General features: G+C 35.5%; 1 protein-coding gene across 3 annotated transcripts in view; it reads left to right on the forward strand.

The window, feature by feature from the left end:
- LOC116345843 overlaps positions 1-14,020 on the forward strand; it is a 75,653-nt gene extending 61,633 nt beyond the window's left edge. For all 3 annotated transcript variants that reach the window (XM_031775553.1, XM_031775554.1, XM_031775555.1), the window contains exons 5-9: positions 17-308; positions 9,393-9,524; positions 10,879-11,066; positions 11,147-11,333; positions 12,037-14,020. In XM_031775553.1, coding sequence (XP_031631413.1) covers positions 17-308; positions 9,393-9,524; positions 10,879-11,066; positions 11,147-11,333; positions 12,037-12,354 — 1,117 coding nt within the window. In that variant the 3' untranslated portion in view covers positions 12,355-14,020. The remainder of the gene's footprint in view (positions 1-16; positions 309-9,392; positions 9,525-10,878; positions 11,067-11,146; positions 11,334-12,036) is intronic.
- The last annotated feature ends 526 nt before the right edge of the window (positions 14,021-14,546 follow it).

The following is a 14,546-nucleotide window of genomic DNA, read 5'->3' on the forward strand; positions in this document are numbered from 1 at the left end:
CTTTTCATCCTCGTAGATATTCATTGATCGAAGAATTCACGGAACCGGCACCAATTCAAACGACAACCGCATCTGTGGCCGCTCAAACATCATCATCACCATCAAATCAAACAACATCCACATCAACATCGACCAGCAACGTTCAAAATACCGTTCAATCAAATACGATACCAACGAGCGCATTTAATGTGAGCACAAACAAAGCAACATCCCGGAAAGGTGGTATTATATTCCCAAGCGTGAAAAACAAACCATCTGTCGGCAATTCAACATTTACCACTGACATTTTAAGCTTCAAAGATGTTAAGGTAAGCATTGGCAACGGCCATAATATTCGCTCGGTTAAAATTACAATTTTCATTTCCGATCGTTTGTTCGGTCTGCTCAAGCATTTTAAATTAAAAAGTGTTTTCTTTGCTCTTTTTTTCAAATCGATCGCTTTGTTCGAGGGCTTTTAATTTGCTTATTCAGACATTGTAATAATGTAATAAGATTATGGGCATTTAAATGGACATTATTATTGAATGAAAACGAGCGATTTGTTGTTTAGCGGTTTTTTTCTCGGTGTATGTGTCTCATCGATAGCAGTGCCATTTCAACTGATTTAGACCAACTGACACGAATGACATTTACACAGTTTTTAATGTGCGATTTTTCTGCGCCAGCATTTTTTCGGAATTTGTTTTTTTTTCTTGGCCTCTCACAACTGTACGGCAATTTTTTTGTTTCACCGTAAAGCCCAGTTTACAGTTCCCTTGACGTGTACCGGATTTGTATGTGTATGATAAATTAGACGACAATGTCTTTTTGTCCAACAAACGAGAGAGAAAACAAGTTGCAAGAGATTGACATAGACATAATCGATAAAAATCTATTTCATGTCATTCAAACACATCAGAAGTCTCGTTTTTTTTTCGATTATGATTTCATTTATTGCCGTCTGCAAAATGCATTGAGCAGCGTATCTCTCTCTTTCGGTGTGTATCAATTGAAACAGACCACAGTGTGCTCATCGAACTTTTTGAACAACGCACCAACGCATTTATTATCTGAAATGAGTCTTGTTTCTTTGCGCATATTATGTAAGCGTCAAAGTAACAACAGAAGTATTTAAAAAAACCAGTTCAAAAAAGACACATACAATGTGCAGGTATCAAGCACCACAGCAGCACCAGCACCATTCAAATCGAACGCATTCTCGAACATTAATCGACGAACGTGTGCTCTCTCTGTCTCTTATATCAGTGTGCACACACATACGTTCCGTTCTGTTTTTTCACTTGTTTGCAAAGAAATAAAAATTCACATACAAAGCGCTTGCATGTATTTTACTTACACAGAGAGATAGAGATAGAGAGAGAAAAGAAGAGAATGAGAGATATGTTAGCATATTTAAGATTTCTTGGCTTTGGTGATGTGCCCAATGCTCAGAAAGTTAAAAATGCGCTTTTTGGCCATGCGATATCAATGAAAAAAAAACCGTCCAATCTAATCCCAACTGAACAGTGAACAGTTCGATATGCTGCTGCTGCTGCTGTGTATGGATTGTTTGTTGTCGCTGCCATCGTTGTCGTTGTCATTGCAGTTATATGGTATTAAATCATTTACCACTTGTACTGGGACTGCTGATTGCGAATCACACAGATATAAAAAAAAACTATCAAATTAAAACAAACAAATGAAGAAAAAAAAAATAAGACACACACAAAAATCAAACGACGCGTAATGAACGAAAGAAAAGGCATGAGCGCGATTGAGATCCGAAGCTGATTTTGTCGCGCTCGCAGCGTCTCACCACGAATAAGAAAAAAAGAGTAACAAAATTGGCATATTCACGACAGCATGATGATGTCTTAAAATGAAATAAATGAGTAATTATATCATTTGGTCGGTGTGTCTGCTCGCGCATAGCAAAGCAAAAAACACAACCATATTCATACAAATATTATGCTCCGTATTTGAAGCGTACCGAGTTTTATGTGCGCGCGCAAAGGTATAATTAGATTTACTAATTAGTGAATGATTCAAGCGTCTTGCGCCATTTAAAGTTCAATAAGGCACGCGCAAAAACACGCATCACACACAAAGTATTTGCACACACACACACACATGAAGCTCACATATGCTTAAATATATTGCCAAATAATATGTCCATGTACAAATCAATTCCTCAACGGTTTTTTCTTTCATTCTCGGTCGCCGTTGCTGTTGTTGATTTTTGTCGGACCAAATGAATGAAGTCTTGTCTTTTTCGCAAATTCTCGCCAATATGCGACACTCTCGCATTTTTCTTTTTCTCCTCCGGCATTCTTGTGCGCTCGGCCCGATAAAAATGCATCAAAACGAGAAAAAAAAAGAAAATAAAGAGAAAAAAAAACACTTCACAGAGAGAAACAACTGCCGAACCACCAGACCAATTTCATACACCCGAAAACCAATTACTGTTTTATTTGATTGAGTAAATTTTCGCTCTTTTTCATCGATGTTTATGGTCGGTGTCCCGTGTGCGTTACAGTCGCACTATAACTCTTTGCCATTGCGCTGCAAAATGTTGGCATCTCGCGCACGTTTACACTCTCTGGTTCACATATATAGACATTACCCGGCCAACTTGCAGTTATTATGATTATGCACAAATGCATTTGGATACATAGATTTGTTACATATCTTGTAAAATTGAACGAGCATTAAACATTACGTGCGTTTTTTTCGCTTCGGCCAACCACTTTTTTATGACCGCTTTTTCGTCGCTTTATAATATTCCTATGTTCCATCATTTTATTCTAAATGCTGTGCAATTTGTGAAAATCAACACACACACCAAATTACATTACGTTCATTCATTACATTTAAGCGCTTATGATCAACGATTTACAAAAACGAATTGGAAATTTTCTTGAATTAAATTGGATTTTCGAGTTTTTTTTTTTAATGGGAAATAATAAAAAGTATGGAAAATAGTTTTTTATTCCGCTATAAGCATAAATTTTTATTAGCAAAAAATTAATTTCAGCTTATCTTCGATCTTGTTTCCGTTCAATTTCAGGCTTTTTTGTGGGGAGATTAGTTTATACGATATTTCTTTTGCAATTTATTTGCTCTCATTACAGGAAACGAATTTCGTCGATGGTTCTTGAACATAAAATTAATATATACCTCGTGCATCAATCATTATTGATTATTTTATATTAGAAAACAGAGCTGAGCACCTCTCAGTGATCAAAGCTATCATATAAATAGACAAGCACAAAAAGTTTTGTATCCTGCTCACAATTTTACGCGTACAAATTTCAAGCGAACCATTGGATAGGTATTGATTTTTGAAATTTTGATTCGTGCAAAATTATGCACAGGAGAGGCAACTTATTCCTGTTGCTGTATGTGTTTTTGTGGCCCATAACATTTTACACTATCTATAATAATATATGTGTTTGTGACATTGAATTCACTTTTTCTATTTTTTTCGCGATTTTCGCCTCACTGATAAATTATCAGTGATAATCGTATCTCTTCAGTATGTGGTGTCAAAGTTCTAATTTTTGCATGGTTGTGGAAACCACAGAAAGTAAACAAAAACACGCAATATTACTGATAAGAGATACCGAAAAATAGCGACAAAATGACATGAGTTAAATATAAGAATATAAGTGTTGTACATTTGCCGAATTTCAGCAATTAAAAAAAAGATTAAAAATTCTATTGATGTGGGTCCCGACATCGCAAATCAAAAGAATCATCCAAAATCTAAACATCAAATTACATTTCACATTTCATACCACGAAGCTCTCTTAGAAAGTGACTCTTGGCAACTGTAGTTAGCATGAGTCGCAGCAACAAACTGTTGCGTAATTGATTTTTAAAGCCATTTTTAACTAAGATCAGATGAAAAAGAATCCGAAATGTTTGGATCATTCGAAAAATCAATTCAGATTTATCTAATTAATTCTCTGTCTTTCTCTCAGTTATTTTCTGTGCATAAATCGCCAAGTTTTGGTTACCAAATGATATTCATCTGTATCGATAAATCGAACAAAAAACGATTCCTATATATTTTCAAAAATATGGTCCATTGAACGAAAACGGCAATTGAAAATGAAACGGTAACTGTTGTTGATTGCCAACAAATAGGCAAATAAAAAAAGCGAACACGTTTTGCGGTGGCGACAACCAATTGACCGATGTTTGTGTGTTTTGTGCCATTCAATTAAATGCGAATATAATGGTTGTTTTTCTTTCATCTGCTTTTTTTGTTATCTTGACTTCATTACAAATGCTTGATCATTGTCTTATGCGGACAATTAAGAATTTCTCAACGACCATTTAACGTTGGTTTCAATTTAAATGCGACGTGTATGTACACACACCATTGTTCAAAAATTGTCGTTTATCATTTTGAATGACAGCAGACGCACATTGAGAGAGTTATTTGTATGTTTTGTGATTACATTTTTTGGGCTGCTGTAAAAAGGTTAATCGAAACAAATGAAAGCCAAAATACATACAAATTGAATTGGTTGCGTCGTAAAATTTGGATCTGGAGTGAATTTATGAATGGTTGACTGAATAGGTCGCGTGAGTTTGACCGATTTCAGTTCAATTAATCATGTCCATTGCAAATATGCTTTGACAGAGAGTTGTCGCCTGTTCGGTGTTACGTTATATTTTGCTTCAATTGCTGTCATTTCATATCAGTTTTGTAAAATTGTTTCAATATTGTTTTTGTTGTTCACACATAAAACACATAAATCTCGCAAGACTCTATCAACCGCAGGGTAATTCATTGTTAATATCACTTGTTGTATTGTATGAAACTCATTTTCGTGTCAATGATAAAAATTTAAAATCCATTAATTTTAGCTTAGAGTTGTTTCGTTTGGTTGCCTATTTGCGTGTTTATATTTGTCAATTGTGCATCATATCCATATACAAAAATAAAAATACTGCCAGTGTGTGTTGAAATATTCCATGAAATTTCCGATAAAAATACGTCATCGGAGCGCGCATGGTTCCGTGACGAAGGACGTGAGATTTCTATGTGATTTGGCATATGCAATATGCATGGGCAATGTGCATTTCGCACAAAATAGCATAATTTAATTAAGAAAAACCGAAAAATTGTCAACCAAAAGACACGGCCAATTTATTGTTGTGTCATTTACCATAAAAGTTGAGTCTTTCTATTTCTTAAGCTCACGCTCATATCTCGACGTTATACTCTTTGTTGAATTTATTTACTTTACAATTGGCAATTTGATCCTAGCGTGCGATTTGAGCATTGTCAATTGTTCGTGCCATTTTGTCTGCAATTTTTGTGTGAGCGCGTGCGGGTCGCTTTTTTTTTATTCATCAGCGCTCCTCGGCTTACAACGGGCGATGACAGTGCACGAACCATTTATCGAGCGTGTTTGTTATATGCACGGTTGCCGATTGCCATTCGGTAATTATATGAGAGCCCCGTTACCGTCGTCGACGGCGGCGGCGATTACAAATGTGCGCGTATGTTATTTCATTTTCTCACTGAAGAAAGCAAAAAATGTGCGCGCCTTATTAAATTGTCGAAGGTGATAAAAACGGCATACAGAATATGGCATTAGACAGCAATTTCTCACTGATTTATATAATCCGAACTTTGGAAATCCAACATTGGTCTGAATGAATGTGCGCATCATGGTGTCGTGCCATATCTCAAGTTTTCACTTGAATCACTGCTGCCACTGCTGTCACCGCCACCACCATCATCATTCATAAGCATGTTTATTTCAATTTCAATTCTGTCGTATTTTCTTTTCTATGAAAAACACTCACAATTCCAAGAGTTTCAATCACAGTCGGTTTTTTTCTTTCATTTAAATTGAGGTTGGATCAATCAACACATTATATACACAATACTACCAGACATATGTATGATATGTGCGATCAAGATCTTGCGACTAAGGAAGAGATTAGCGAACTCACACACGCCATCGGCCATCACGAATTTATTCCCTTGGGTTAGAATTGATCGGTTTTTTTTATTCAAAGCTCTGCAATCTCTTCCGTATCGCACTGCAACGGAATATTTTATGATGATTAAGCCATATCTATCGAATAGAAGAGGTGAAAAAAATCGGGAAGATTAAAGTTATTAAATTCATTATTCCGGCCAAAAAACAACCGACAGAATTACGTGACCAATAAACGGAAATTTGACGGGTGTATGATCACGGTTGCATTCCCCAAAGTGCAAACATCGCCAATTTCATTGAAAAATCCATTTTCTTTTTTCGCCAAAGCCACATTTTCTGCAATCTGTTCTCTGTCCCTTTCTTGGGTGCATGACGCGGATGGCCCAAAATCCATCGACATTGCTCATCTTCTATTTTATCTCTGTAATAACATTTTTACGCGTTTTTCTCTTTGATCACGCAGTTTCTTTAAATTAGCAGAGGAAAAAAATGCACATTAGATTCCAAAATAATGTTTCGTTGCGCTTCATTTGAATCGACAATTATAAAGATAATCAAGAGTAAAAGTATGTGAAGATTTTTCAAGCGGTTCATTTGCTGATGTAATGAAAGATTGAAGATAAAACAAATATGCCCAGTGAAACTGGCGCTGAAGATAAAAACACAATACATTTTATTTGTTGTTATTTTTTTTAAATAAATCAATTTGTTTCATCTGAACAATGGCCACATATGTAAGGCATCTAGCAAGTGGCACGCATATTCAAATTTTTGCCGCAATGAATTTATCAAAACAATTGCAATCACCATTTAAAAGGCTTGGCAAAGAAGACAATACAAAAACAAAGCAAAGAGAAACAAAAATCTATGTAGCGGCGCACATATGTTTAATGGCCAGTGATTGCATGCAATTCATTCACACCATATCGATGAATGAAAAAAAACCACACACAAAGGCAAAAAACCAGATAAAAGATAAGAAAAGAAGCAATAAGAAACGATGCGAAACGATATGTAGGTCAAGAATATGATTACGTTTTTTTTTTTCATGTTTTACGTTGTGTGAATAGCACACGCGGCATGCGTTCGCCGAACTAAAAATAAGATACCGAAATCCAAGAAAATCGACGACAACAAAAGAGAGACAGAGATATAACAATTACCAAAGTGGTTTTTTATTGTTTATCTTAAATTGTGAATGGTAAGCACAAGTGCTCTCGTACATCAAACTTACACCGTATTCGGTTGACTATAGCTTGAAAAAATGCAAAAATTCGAATCTCATTTTTTAATTGGCAAATTCAGCGCACTATTGTCAATATTCATTTGCAGTGAGAATTGGATATTTGATAAAAGCAGAGCTGTTCTTAGCACCAGAGAAGTCTGGGCACTCACTTATTCCATATTCCATATAAGTTTTCAAGTGCTGCGCCTGAATACCTCAGCTCTACTTTATGTATCGTTTTTCAGTGACAACTGGCACAGGAAGAAAAAAGTTCAAATTAGATGAAAAAAATGTCCAAACTTACACGGAAACTTGAAAAGTAAAAAAAGTCCACACTTTACTTCAGAAACGTTGAAAAATGAGCAGGTGTTAATTTAGATGGTGCCATTTATGCTTAAATTTGAATGCAATTTATGAATCTCTTGGACCCCTGCTCAGAATCAATGCGACGACAAAAAGATCTCCGATAAAAAAGTGATGAAAAATACCGGCCAAAGTGTGTGAGAAATAAAACATACCGGTAAATGAAGACCATGCTGTGTTAAATACACGAAGCAGTGCAGTGAATGGAAATCTAAAGTCACCAATTGGTCTGCATTAATTGTGGCAATTTTTTTACTTGAGCTTTTCGGTTGGATCTAAATTATGAAAATGAGCATTGAAATAATGTACGCGCGTGTGGAATATCATGTGATTGCTTGGGAAACTGTTTATAGATTTGCATGACGCAGTTGCATATTATCTCTGTCCCTCAGTATAAATGCAATTGAATGAAGACGACAGCAAAAAAAAATCATTTTTATTACAAAGAATATGTACAACGAATCGATCAAAACGAAAGGGACAAAGAAGACATTGCATTTGAAGAAAAAGCGAGACGAAATGGCTAAAATTCAAAATCTCTGTTTAATGACTCTCTGTGACTGCTGCTAAGAAGCTGTTATTACATGAGAAAATCTAATTCATGACACACACACACACACAAAATGGTCACAACGCTCGCAATATACATAAAAGCATTTATATGCTGAATAGTGTTTCTCTCTTGGAAAAGTATTTAAAATGCCGAGAATGTGGCAAAAAGACACCGCACTCAATACGGCGCACTCAAGGTATAATTACCTTTGGGGCAATTAGGCGAAACAAATCGTTAATGCTTTTAGCTTTTGTTGTGTCAGTTTGTTCATTTTTACTATTTGTCTCTCTAGCGTTACGAATATCATTTGAAACTGTGAAATATTCGTGTGCTCACTCACACACAAAAAAAATCTCCCCGTCATTTATGCTGCTTAAATTAATCGAGTCGCTTGTTTGGTTGTAATCAGCTCACTGAATTGAGGTTGATATTTTAATTCGTCAACAGTCAAAATATGATGAAAAAGCACCGGACAGCATTGTTTTAATTGATGTGAATCTGAGAGAAGACAACATTTTGTACGATCAATTTCAAAATGATCATTTGAGTCAAATTGAATCCAATTCATTTCAATGGAGTTCATCTAATCAAATGTTGTCCTGCATAAGAATTGTAAATTCTTCGATACTTGTTTTCATTTTAATTTTACTCGGTGAATTTGAAGGTTTGTGCTTCCGTGACGTAGCCAACTATTTTCGAATTTTCTCTTCATTTTCAACATCTATCACAACGGAAAAAAGTGCATAAAGGCACCAAAATTGAAATGTATGCGGTATTTAAAGTCAACTATTTTTTTTAATCGATGATACAGTGAACGAAGGTCATCAACAACTATTCCAAATTATTATAACAAATTAATTTCGTTTTCGTTCATTCGAAATTGAATAAAATGTCATTTTAATTGTGTGAATTGCAAAATTTCATCGTTCGTTCCACTTTAAAAATGGACGAATTTTCTTGCTCGAAAATCCAATTGTCATTATTCAGTGAATAAATTCACTAACGATATTATCACGATTTCAATTCGTTATTAAATACAAACACAGTGTATGTGACAACGTTGATGATTACACAATTTTTTTCATCGCTGGTCGATTGCTGCAAATGAATCCAGCTCAATGGCAATCACTGTCAATATTCCGAAATCCAATGAAATTAATTATTGCTCAAATCTTGATCAATTGTAAGATCAACAAAGCATCAAAAATAAAAGTAATTCGATTTCAGGAATTTAATTATTGTTTTTAAATTAATTTATTTCATGAACCACTCATCAAAAAAAAAATGTTTTGTTCTTTTTTGACAGGGTTTCTCGTGCGTTGACTTGCAGAATGCTGGAATGCGCCAATCGGGCGTTTATTATTTGCAAATTCGTGGAACAACATATTGGTTTTTGAAAGTCTATTGCGAACAGGATATTGCTGATGGCGGTTGGACGGTAAGTATACTTAGAATGTAGCAGTCATTCTGTCATGTTTGTTGTGCATTTCGCTCTCTTTCTCTCCTTCTCTCTCTCTCTCTCTCTCTCTTTTCGCCCAACATTCCGTAAATATAAAAATTCACGTAACGCGACCACCTGAATTCACAATCAAATCGAACACATTTCAGAACTTATTGAGAGCAATGACAAAATACCGATGAATTGAATGGATTTGACGAGAGAGAAAAAAACGCACGCAACATTGTATGTGGCGAGCACAAAAAAAATTGCAAATATTTGGAATACAGAGAAGCAAAAAAAAAAACAACAACTGAGAAACAAAACAACACTCGCAGATAAATATTGTGCATTAAAAAGTGCTCAACACTTTTTGCAATATTGGTCGGCGTTAGAAAAACTGCTGTGAGCGCACAGCACCACTTTTCAGTAAATATATCGAATAAAAATGCAATAAATATTTTTCATCAATAAATAAATGCCAAACAAAACAACAAGCGCTCGAACTCGCGCTCATTCCGTACGCACACCAAAAAGCGCTCGCGCGCAATGTGCAAATTCTCGTTGAGTCGTTTCTTTTTTGTTTCTGTCTCACTGCAACATGCACGAGGTGACCGGACAAAGATACGGCATATTGAATTGTAATCATTTTCGAGTATTATATGTTAAATTATGCGTATTTCCTGCACACGCCGTTACATTTGCAGTTTGTCAATCGAAAGAGCAATCAAATTGTACGTGCGCACATTTGACCAGAGTTTGTTTTTTTATTCTTCTCATTTTTTTTCGGTCGTCCAACGAATCTCTATCTCTTTTCATCATTCTTCCTTGGTCTTGCTCTTGCTCGCCATAGACATGGACAAAAATCGGCGGTGCAAGCACAGCATGCACCAAAATGTGCATTAACCAGCAAATTACATTATGAGAAATCATTGAACTTATATTCGATTTGATATAACCGTTGTGAATCTGATCGAATGCACAACACCGTAAATACGCACCTATATCAAATCATTCAATTCCATATTACATGTTTATTACGATCGTCGACGATTTGCACACGATTATGTATGAAGAAACGACGCATGGATCTTGAGAAATATTGACGGTGAGAAGAGGAAAAAAAAACACAGAGAGACACACACATCTCAAAGGCGGATGAATAAGCAATTTCGGAATTGATTAAGATTGCAAGGCGGTGCAAACACCGCGCTGCGTCACTTTTCTGGTTTTATTTTTCTTCTCCTCTTCTTTTTTTCTTCGCACATGGACATCAGCTAATAATATTTAAATCGAAAACAAATAAAACCATCACATTAATTAAGTTTCTTCATTCAATACAATTCAATTGCAGGTAATTCAACGGCGTGATGACTTTGGCGAACCGCGTGAAAATTTCAATCGTGATTGGTCCGATTATAAAAACGGTTTCGGTGATCCGGCCAAAGAATTTTGGCTGGGCAACGAAAACATTTATATGCTTACCAACAATGAAGACTATTCGCTGAGAGTCGAACTTGAAGATTTCGAAGGCAACAAACGGTAGGTCACATCATATGAGCACATACATTTCAGATGTTCCTATTTATTTTGGATGGTTTTTTTTTGTACTATGATTACAGTTATGCTCAATATTCACACTTCAAAATCTATTCGGAGGCCGATTACTATAAACTCGAAATTGATGGATACGAAGGTAATGCTGGCGATTCATTGAACGATCCATGGTATGGTTCGAATAATAGCCCATTCTCAACGTATAATCGCGACAACGATCGAAGCTCATTGAATTGTGCCAGCATGCTCAAGGTATATATGGCCATTCTTTTCTTCTACCGATTTTTTTTATTGCAAAATTTATCGAATTGCATTCAGAGATCATATAAAAACGATGGTTAGTTGGCGAGAAGGTCACATTTGGATGAGGTGGCGTTTGGCAAATTGAATTCTCTTTAGAAGCAAACGAACATTATCAGCACGTTTGATGAGAAGCATATGTGGGTGTAGGAGGTGTCATCCTGGCTATTTCTCTAGGCGGTGTCGAAAAATTTGAAGTTGAAATTCAATTTTTTCTTTTCGATTTTTTTTTCCATGAGATGAACTTCTGGGCCATTTCCATGTTATGATACAATATTCAAAGAAAACGGTTCTGAAGATTCAATCTTGACCAAAGCTGTTATTGGCACCAAAGTGCAGACAGAAAGAGCAGCACTTATACGAACAGTACTCACACTTCCACGGTGCTCTCGACAAATGAGTCTAAAAAATATCATTTTAACTGCCGTTAAACATTTTATGATGCTCTACATTGAATTTGATTCGACTTTTCTTCATTGAGAAAATCCGGAATACACGCGAAAATTATTTTTAAAAAAAATCGATTTTTCTTGTTTAAAATCCCATTAATTTGATTTATTCTCGGAAAAATAATATTCAAATTATAAAAAAAAAATCCAATTCTTATACCATTTCTTTTTTGTTCCATTTTCTTTTTTTTTTTAATTGTTTATAGGGTGGCTGGTGGTGGAAATCATGCGGTCGCGGTTTGAATGGTTTGTATTTGCATGATCCGCAAGATTTGACCGCACGTCAAGGTATCGTATGGTTCCGTTGGCGCGGCTGGGATTATACATTGAAAAAAGCCACAATGATGATTCGGCCTAAAGGCTTAGGTTCAGGTGCCACTGCACCATTGCCATCAAGTTCATCATCTTCATCGCAATCAGCTGCAGCATCTTCTTCGTCTTCTTCTGCATCTTCTTCATCATCGTCTGGATCTGCCAGTCAACAGTCATCCACGACAACGGTATTCGTGTCAGCGACGACATGAGCTGCACACGAATAAGTCTTTAAAAAACAAACACAAACAAACACACACACAAACACAAAAACATTGATCCATTGATCCTACTATAGTCTTTCTTCACGATATAAAAAAAAAATAAATGGGCAAACTTTTGTTAAATGACTGAACGCCGATTTGTTGGCGTGCGTTTAACAAATGTTTGTCGATTTTGTATTTTAGTTAATTTATGTAGCAAAAGAGACCCTCTTCCCTATATGAGTCATACAAGATCCATTCAACAAAATGTGCTCGAATTTCTCCAAATCAGAGAAATCCACCAAATACCTAGTTATTCCTTTTACATACACACACATACATGCTGCAATACCCTTTACCTGAATATACAAAACACCCCCCACCCACAACAATAACTATATATTACAACGTGAAAATAAAAGAAGAACAATGAACCAACCAACTATTTAATAAGTTAATTTAAAAGAAAGAACAAGAAAAAATGAATTAAAAAAAGCGAAACTCGAAAAACGACAAACATCACAAACAGAATGGCATCATCTTTGATTAGAACTGAATTTTTAAGTGATGCATAATGTTTGTTGCTATCAGTAAACCAATTCTCGTTTCAGTCTTAGATGAAACACAACATTTCAAAATTAAAATTCCATACACGTATGCACACATTTTTCGGTCGCAAAATGTAAGAACAAAAGTGAAATACTTTTGAACAAAAAAAAAATCCGTCCGTTTAATCTTCCGAGACACGGTGTGAGCGTGAAGATGGTCACCAACAAAAAAGGTTCGCACATAAAATAAGATAAATTTCGTACAAACACTGATTACACCAGGCTCTCTATCAATTTCGATTAATTCTCTTTTCCCCAATTGTGTTCTTCGTCATGTTCGGCTGATTTTTTTTAGTTTGTCGCCTAAAAGAAGCTGACGAACATCTCTGTGTATGTTTCAATGTTGTTCTTTGATTTCAGTCTTGCCAAAAATATGTTTCGCTGAAAATGAAAATGTCTTAAGAGATCTCACCTCCTATTTGCTCCAACGTAAATTTTCTAGAGCGAAAAGAGCATCTAGCAAACATAGCTGATATTTTAGTGACTCGTGAAACGGCGACCAAAATACAGTTCTATGCGAATCTTTTTTGGCCGTGCGCCTTCAGGTGACCATAATATCAGCGCAAGCAGGGTGGTAAAATTCCTTGAGTCATTTTCTTCAGCTATACATAGTCAATTTATTGTCGCAAATTTTCGATCGAAAATTTGATAAATGTAACGAAAAATTATACACACCCGAAATAAACTCCTCGTCCCCTTTCACACCTGTGAAAAACTGAAAATGACACGGAACTTATTCAAACCGTTCTTTCACTCTCAATTCCGGAGAAACATTTCGAGTGCAACGAAAATATACGAGACGTGAAATCATTAAGTCCATTGACCCATTCCCATGAAGGTGTGTCGCTTTTTTTTCGGAGAGCTTGCAAGAGCTTTTCCCTAAGATTTTGTGCAAAAGACAAAAACCATCAACAACAGCAAACAAAAATACGAGAAAAAAAACCGATTATGAAGAAATTTGCCTAATTGTACTCATTCACGTCATGTAAATTATTTTATTCATTATTCATTAGATAAATTTAGATTTTAAACGAGAAAAAAGAGCGAACTTGTTCAGATGAATAAACAAAAAGATGAAGAAGATGATGTGAAAAAAAATCAGAAAAAAATTGTAAGAGAAAGAAATAAGAAAAATTTATAAATATTGAATAGGTATATTTTTAATATTGTATAAAAAAAATCAAACAACAAACAAACAAAATCGAGGAAAAATTGTAAAAAAATTTAAATCAAAAAACAAAATAGAGTGAACAAGATTCCATTGCTCGGGTTATTTACCGCTTTTGGTTACATATTTGTACTATACACAAAATCGCACTCAGTTTTCTGCGTTCGGTGTAAACACACAATAATGTTTTTGACAGAGTATTGCTTAGCGCAGCTGCCATCCACAGCATATTAAAATATCTTGCTGAGAATGCGTCGTCCGTCGCATGCGAAGGTACGTAGCAGTTTTTACATCACCACGAACAACAATACATGCATTGTTCTTTATACAATCGTTCGAATGTTTTGAGTCACATAATCGTGAAGAGAACAACGCATGCATTCTTGTTCGCTGTGATGTATAAACTGCTACGTACATTCGCATGC

The sequence above is a fragment of the Contarinia nasturtii genome, unplaced genomic scaffold (assembly GCF_009176525.2).
Source record: "Contarinia nasturtii isolate CC-2019 unplaced genomic scaffold, AAFC_CNas_1.1 Cnas_scaffold_1371, whole genome shotgun sequence".
NCBI classification, from domain to species: Eukaryota; Metazoa; Arthropoda; class Insecta; order Diptera; family Cecidomyiidae; genus Contarinia; species Contarinia nasturtii.